The sequence below is a fragment of the Bison bison genome, unplaced genomic scaffold (genome assembly GCF_000754665.1).
Source record: "Bison bison bison isolate TAMUID 2011002044 unplaced genomic scaffold, Bison_UMD1.0 scf7180017864192, whole genome shotgun sequence".
Taxonomy (NCBI): domain Eukaryota; kingdom Metazoa; phylum Chordata; class Mammalia; order Artiodactyla; family Bovidae; genus Bison; species Bison bison.
Genome location: NW_011494764.1, coordinates 4744448 through 4752016, shown reverse-complemented (window position 1 = coordinate 4752016; position 7569 = coordinate 4744448). Strand labels below are relative to the sequence as shown.

Genomic DNA, 7569 nt, shown 5'->3' with positions numbered 1-7569 from the left:
TGGTGGGGGCCTCATCCGCTGGGGAGGGGGTGCCTTCTGTCTAGCAGGTGCAGCTCCTGGGACCCAGGCCCCTGGCAGGAGGCTCGCAGAGAGCAGCCCTCTCTCATGGCCTCCCCACCCCTGCAGGAAGCGTCCGCTGTCACCCCAGTCCAAGAGCTCCAGCAAGGTCACCAGTGTGCCTGGCAAAGCCTCGGACACCAGCACCACCGCCACTGCGGGCACCAAGTCAGGGAAGGCCAGCACACTGTCACGGCGGGAGGAGCTGCTGAAGCAGCTCAAGGCTGTGGAGGACGCCATTGCCCGCAAGCGGGCCAAGATCCCCGGGAAGGTGTAGCCCGGGCTCTGCTCCCCGAGGCAGGGACTCACCTGTTTTTATAAATAGGGTAAGCGCAGCCATTTTGGATTTTGCAGTTTATGTCTTATTTTGGCTGTGATTCTTTTTAAAAATTAAAAAGGAAAAAAAAAGTTTCTCAGCTGGAAAAGAAGCCACACATGTAATGAAGATGACGCTGAATCCCAGACTGAACCAACCCCTTCCCAGAGCAGAAGTCCTGCGAGCCAGGTGGGCGAGGGCACAGCGGCACCGAGGACCAGCTCCGATTTTATGTCAGTTACGAGTCCTCCCTCTGCTCAGGCAGGCGTCCCCAGCTCCGCCCTCCTCCTGTAACCAGGAACACTTGAGTGCTGCCGAGCGTCTTCCCCACCCCGCCTTCCCCAGGATCAAAAATATATATATTCTTGACTAAAGTCTGATTGGGAAATACTCCTGTCTTTTATTTTAAGCATCAAATTGTTTTAGTTGATTTAAAAAGGAAAAAAAGAAAAACACAGAAAAGACTGAAAAGAAAAAAAAAAAGGCCGAGGGTATTGTTGGGCATCTGTCAGATGTGGAGGGTCTTTTTTTGAGGGGTCTCCTAAAATAAAATATTTTGATAAACAGCTGTGTTGCCCTGGTGGTGATGTTTGCCTGTGCCTAGCCCCACTGCATCCTCCCCTTGGTGATGCCCACTGAGCATCGCTGGCTGAAGGAGGCTGCTGATATGCCCCTGGAGCTGCTAGTCTGGCCCCGCAGCATGCTCACCTGGTTTCCTTGCAGTGGCTGGCCTGGCAGGGCTTTCTGAGGGCCGCCATCTCTGCCTGGATCAGAGGCCACCTTCCCGGTGGGCCCTGGACCAGAGATTACTCCAGCCTACAAGCCAGTTCTCCACCGAGTGCCTCACACGAGGTTGGACCCCGCGCGGACGTGCAGGTGTCTGTGCGTGAGACGTCCCAGCCGGGCCATGCTACCGTCCCAATGCAGGGCAGGAACGCCACCACGCCCTGCTCAGCCCCTGCTCCCCTCCCAGGGGACCAGGACCACTGGAGGGAGACCCTCCCTTGTGGGTTGACTTTGCAGAGTGGTGCCAGGGGCCTGGGAGTGCCCTTGCCGAGACCTGTATCAGGGCCTTTGCCCTCGGAAGACTACCTTTAAAGCAAGTCCCGTGAGTCCTGGCAGACAACTCACCTCCCAGAACTTCACTGTGGGGGTGTCAGGAGGAGCCACCTAGGGCTCTGGCCTGGGATCGTGACCCTGGAGCTGCATGCAGTGACCAGGTCCTCTGCCCCAAGGCTGCATGGCCCTTCAAATGTGGGACAGGAGAGCTGGGCGGGAGCCAGCGCCGCAGGGCCTCCAGTGGCCTGTCTGCAGCGCCGGCCCCGCAGCACAGCACACGTGAGGCCTCTTGCACCACCGGCCTTATCATGGCGTGTGTCTGGGTAATTCTTCAGGTCTTATCTGGTTTGCCATCAGGTCAAAGCCAGGTGCAGAGGGAACTCCCATTCTCCAAGTGGGCGGCCTTCGAGGACATGGGGCCGGAATGCACGGCACCTCAGGTTGACAGCCTGGCCCTGCACGCTGGGCCCCAGGTGCTGGGCCCCACCAGCCAGCCAGGCAGTGATGACATCTGAAGCCAGGAGTCCACAAGTGAGCCCCCAGGCAGGTCTCTGCACTCAGCCGAGGGGCTGGCCTGACCCGACCTTTCATGCCTGGGCTGGACCTGTGGCCTTGGGTCCCAGGACCGGGGCTGGGTTTAAACTGGCAGCTTGCCCTCTGCCACCTGGGAGCAGGGACCTGTCCCAGGAGGGCTGAGATCACACCCTGAGCCAGCTCCACCACAGGTCTAGTGGAACGAACATTCCAGGCCAAGCATCTGGGTAAAGGGAGGCTCCGTGGTGTAATGGGTTCTCAGCATCTCTGCCCTCCGGGGAACGTGCGGCCAGGCTGTTCACCTTCGAAGATAAAGAGCCACGACCTGTTCCTCAAGCCCAAACTCTGCTTCCCGCCCCTCTTCCAGCCCTCCTCCTCCAGCCCTCCTCCTCCCCTTCTCCTCCGCGGCAGACCCCGCCCCTCCAGCCTCCTCCTCCGCGGCAGGCCCCGCCCCTCCGGCCTCTTCCTCTGCGGCAGACCCCGACCTGACCCGAGCCTTCCCTGCCCACTGGCGTTCCTCCCACCCCAGGGCCTTTGCACACACTATTTCCTGTTCCTGGAACTCTGACCCAGCTGTGCCCCACACTTCCTCTCACAGCTCCAACCCCTCCCTTGTCCACTGCTCGAGTGCCATCCTCGAGCTGGCCCTCTGGAGGGTAAACTGAAACCCCAGCCTTCTGAGTTTTCTCATGTTAACCCTCCTCTTCTCCAGGGAAGGGGTCGGGTCTCAGTTACACCTCCCCGCCCCTGGCTGGTGAGCGGACCCCACCCATGAGGAGCAGCAGCCCTCAGGACCTCTGCCCACCAGGCCACCCCGCGGGTCCCACTACCAGCTTCAGATGAGGCCTTCTCCCCTTTTCTTGAAAGGGTGAGAAAAGGAAGACACCATGTTTTTAGTTTATAATTTTTCTAACTCAAATGTGAAGTATAGTCTCCAACGTATGAGTGAACACATTGAGCTAATGGGGCAGCTCAGTTCAGTGACAGTGAAGTTCCCTCGGGTTTCTCATGATGGGGGTCACACCTGCCTGCCGCCCCACGAGCCTGCTATCATCTACCACTGACTTGGACACCCCCTCCCGCCCTGTGCCAACTGTCCAGCACCCCCGCCCCCAGGCCTGTACACCCCAGATGACGGCAGTCCGCCTCCATTGGCAGGAGGAGTTGGGCTGAAAGGAGGCACAAGCCCTGGGTATACGAGCGGGGACCCCCACCCTGGTCAGCCAGCCCCTGAAGGGCCATGGACTAGGACAAGGCAAAGAGATTGCTCCTGACAGTGCAAAGTTTGGGGAGCATAAGAAAACTGGACTGTGGCATAGACTCACCGTGGGCAGTGCTGCCTGGGCCCAGTGGTCGAGAAGGCCATGCTACAGGAGGAAAGGGGGAGGGGATTGCCACCCCCGCTTTACAGACGGTACTGAGGTCTGCCCCTAGGTCTCCCCATAAGATGAGGGAGAACTTTGAGCCTGGAGTTGCAAGAGCCTAGAGCAAACCTGTCCTGCAGGCCACCTCCCCAGCTCAGGCCCACTTGGGCTGCTCCTGTCCAGCCGGGGCTGTAAAGGCTCCGAGTCATGGGCAGGGACATAGGGACTGTCCCTGCTGAGTCTGTCTGTGTGTCTCCTGCCCTGGATCTGCCTTTTTCTCTCTCAGGGCTCCGAGTCATGGGCAGGGACAGAGGGACTGTCCCTACTGAGTCTGTCCATGTGTCTCCTGCCCTGGATCTGCCTTTTTCTCTCTCCACTGCCTTCTGTCCACAGTGTCTGCATCTGTCCGAGTCTCCTTGGATCTCTGTGCCTATCTTCTTCCATCCCTCCTCCCATACCTCCATTTCCCACTCTGTCCCCCCTCCATCCCTTTTCTGCATCTCTCCAGGCAGGGACTTGGGAGCATGGCCCTGTGGGTGCAGTCTGGGGACAGGGATATGGTGGGTGTGGTTTAATGGTCTGGGGGTGGAGCCATCCAGGACACCTCCTGCACAACAGCCTTCTGGCCTTCCTCCTGCAGCTCCCTTTCCAGTCTTGCCCAACCTGGTACTGGTGTGCTTGCCTCAGCCACCCGCAGGAATGAGGCACTGCTGGGCCCCGCCCTGTCTTTCCGGCTGATGCCCCAGACCCCGACCCCAACCCCAACCAGCCCGCCAGTGCCCACAGAACAGCTCAGGGCAGCGGTGAGGGAGGCACATGGCCTGGCCTCAAGACTTGTCCCTGACTCGCCCACTCGCTCAGCTGTTCAGAAAGACACAGAAATTGCCAGAGCTCAGCCCTTGGCGTAGGGACCACTGCGTGAGCGAGTTCTACAGCCTTTCACTTCCAAAGATCCTGTGTGGGAATCCCAGCCACACAAAGGCAAGGCCACTGCTGGGGCCACCTCCCCAGTCTCCAGGCAGCTTCTCCCCAGGGGCTGTTGCCAGGCACAGGTACCACTTCCCCTCACTTGTGGGGCCCAGGCAGGAGGGACTGGAATTTCTGAGGTCCGAGTGCCCTGTAGGAAAGCGGGGTCTTTCTCAACCTGAGCATCTGGCCCAGGGGAAGGTATAAGGGGCTCTGTTGTTCCCCTAAAACCATGCTGCTGCTGCTGCTGCTAAGTCGCTTCAGTCATGTCGAGGTCCTAATAGCCCCAGTGCCCGTGAGGAGTGTGCCTTTATCTGAGGAAAGGGTCTCTGCAGCCGTGGTCAAGGTCAGATCTTGATGATATCATCCTGGATTTGGAGAGTGTGAAAGCTGTGGAGGAGAGATACCTGGGGAGAGAGGCACCCGCGGGACCTCCGAGGACCACAGGAGCCACCAGGGCTGGGAGAGAGGCCCTGCCTACACTGACCTGGGGCTTCCGGCCTCCAAACCTGAGAAAAGACACTTATCTTAAGGCCCCCACTTGTGACAAATACAGGTGGTGAGCTCCCCACTGCAGGAGGTGTATCAGCAGAAGGTGGGTGGCCATGGGCAGGGGCGTGGTAGGCAGGAACAGCCTGGGGACTCAATGTGTCCATCCATTCATCCGGAAGAAGCCAGGAGAACAGCTATGATGCAGCGCCTGCTTCGGAAAGGTTTACTCCAGATCAAGGCGTGGAGGGAGGGTGGACTGGAGGCCCAGAGTCACGCACTGCCCAGTAGAGGCCCTGGGAGGGCCCAGGTGTTACACTGCCTCTCCCAGTGCTGCCTCAGGGGTCTTCCTATCCACCGAGTCTGGGCCTCCAAACTCAGACTGGCGCCTTGATGGTGTGCATTCTGCCTCCTGCGGGCAGGTGGGAAACCAGGAGAGCTGATCCCATGCTCCACGGCGAGGCCCTCCTCAGCTGGACATGTGGTACAGATTCGAGAGACCAGGGCAGATGGGCCCTCCCAGGATGGCGTCCAAACCTAGCACTCAAAACTTTGCAGAATCTGGCTCCAAACTGGCTCCTTTTCAGGATAATGAAGCCCCCCACCCCAGCACCCCCAGCCAGCTGCACAGAGTTGCTACAGGTGGGTTCCTGGGGCCTCCTTAGAAACCTTCCTAGGGCACCCTGCATCTTAAAGGTTCCAGGGCATCATCACCCCCTCGCGCTTAGACTTACACTTTGTTGATAAAACCACAAAAGCCCAACAGAGAAAACTAAAGACGCTCACCGGCCCCTGTCCCTTCTGGAACCTCCCTCTTGGCAAGAAGAATGGATGAGAGAATCAAGCCTGGTGGGGGACTGGACGGCAGCGCAAAATGAAGGAGCCCCTCGCCCCCCGGGCACCAGGTCCAAACCGCAGAAACATACAAGTGGCTAGGACTCGATACAGAAGGTTCAAGAGTGTCAGGCAAGACCCTGCATTCTCAGCCACATTTGCAAGTGCTCTGCCTGAGGCAGGGTCCCCCTGGGGGGTGCAGGGGAGGGACGGGGGAGAGATGGGGGTGGCAGCGGAGGATGGAGGAGGAGGAGGGGAGGGGACGGTAGCAGGGAGGGAAGGAGGAAGCACAGCCAGGCACTTCCCGAGGAGGAAGCGGCGCCCGGATTTTCCCCAGGTGTGGCCCCAGGTATAAAGGGCACCACAGGCCAGCCGCCGCCAGGTCAACCACCAGGGACGTGCTGGAGCCGGGAGCCCAGAGCCCAGCCCCTGCTGCAATGGTAAGATGCTCCTCTCCCCGTACCCCCACCTGCACCCTGAAGGGCTGGAGGTTCACTGACCCCCCAGGCTGAGGATGTTGGGGGTAGGGTCCAGGAAACCCATCAGATCTCGGGGTCAAAGGGAGCCAGGATCCTGGATCCCAGGTTCGCTGGCGAGCTTGGGCTGAGAGGCTGGCCCCTCTGGACCTCCTGTTCCCTCAGCCGTAGAGGGAGGCTACACCTCCCCCACCCCATCCTTCCACCGGGAGCAGAGCCCGCGGGTGGCAGTGGAGGGCCCCATCCCTGACCACCCCTGACCACCCACCGCCTGTTCCACCAGCTCCTCCCTGGCCTCCTGCTTCTGCTCTGGCTTCCCGCCAGCCTGGCTCGCCACAGCCCCTCACTGCTGGTGGGGGCCCACACCCACCCCCACAGCCCTGGGACCCCGCACTGCTACTCCGCCGAAGAGCTGCCCCTGGGCCACGCCCCCCCACACCTGCTGGCCCGAGCTGCCAAGTGGGAGCAGGCGTTGCCTGTGGCCCTGGTGTCCAGCCTGGAGGCGGTAGGCCACAGGAGGAGGCACGCGGGGGCCCCGGCCGGGACTCAGTGCCCCATGCTGCAGCCGGGGGAGGTGCTGGAAGCTGACGTCCACCAGCGCTCCATCTCTCCCTGGAGATACCGGTGAGGGCGGGCTCCTGGGGCCTGGGTGCTCTCCCTGTGACCTCCGGCCGGCGGTTCCAGCTCCGTGAGGGCAAGGGTAAGGCTCCACGTGAGCCAGTCCTCGCCTCATGTCTCAATCGCAGCCCAGACCTGGGACATCAGGGTCCCCTGGGTTATTTTGGGCCCCGTATCTGAGTCCTTGCAGGGGTGAGACTGGGACAGGTGGGAAGAGAGCAGGCTTCCATGCTCTGGGAGGCCATGGGGCACGTGCATACCCGCACTCATTGGGCACCAGCTGTGTGCCACGTGCTCTCAGTGCCCCACACCGCAGGCCCTGGGCCCTGAATGCATATGGCTGGGTAGGGGAGCGTGGGGAGGGAGGGAGGCACCCTCCAGGCTCTCTGACACCCCACTTGTCCTCACAGTGTGGACACGGATGAGAGCCGCTACCCACAGAAGCTGGCCTTCGCCGAGTGCCTGTGCCGGGGCTGTATCAGCGCTAAGACGGGCCGTGAGACGGCCGCACTCAACTCAGTGCCGCTGGTCCAGAGCCTCCTGGTGCTACGCCGCAGGCCCTGCTCCCGGGACGCCACGGGGGCGCCCACGCCTGGGGCCTTCACCTTCCATGCTGAGTTCATCCGCGTGCCTGTGGGCTGCACCTGCGTCCTGCCCAGGTCGGCCCGGTGACTGCCGCTTGGCTCCTGAACTGGCCTCCAGGGAGGCCCTCCTATTTATGTGTATTTATTGGTTATTTATGTGCCCCTGGGGTCTTGGGCAGGTACGAGCCTCCAGGAAGGGCTGGCTCCCGTAAAGGCTGGGGTGAGGAGCGGGGCGGGGGCCTGTGCCCGGCAGCCCCCCCCCCGCAAATCAC

At 61.0% G+C, this 7569-nt stretch overlaps 2 protein-coding genes across 2 annotated transcripts in view; both read left to right on the top strand.

The window, feature by feature from the left end:
* Positions 1 to 941, top strand: part of ZC3H18 (zinc finger CCCH-type containing 18) — a 43197-nt gene extending 42256 nt beyond the window's left edge. Inside the window, exon 25 of the mRNA XM_010843999.1 lies at positions 127 to 941. Coding sequence (XP_010842301.1) covers positions 127 to 334 — 208 coding nt within the window. The 3' untranslated portion in view covers positions 335 to 941. The remainder of the gene's footprint in view (positions 1 to 126) is intronic.
* A 5419-nt stretch (positions 942 to 6360) lies between these two features.
* IL17C (interleukin 17C) lies at positions 6361 to 7558 on the top strand (the record flags this gene model as incomplete). Its single annotated transcript, XM_010843998.1, has 2 exons — positions 6361 to 6719; positions 7124 to 7558. Coding segments are annotated over 2 exons (621 nt in total), but the record flags the coding sequence as incomplete, so codon positions are not given.
* Positions 7559 to 7569: the final 11 nt, after the last annotated feature.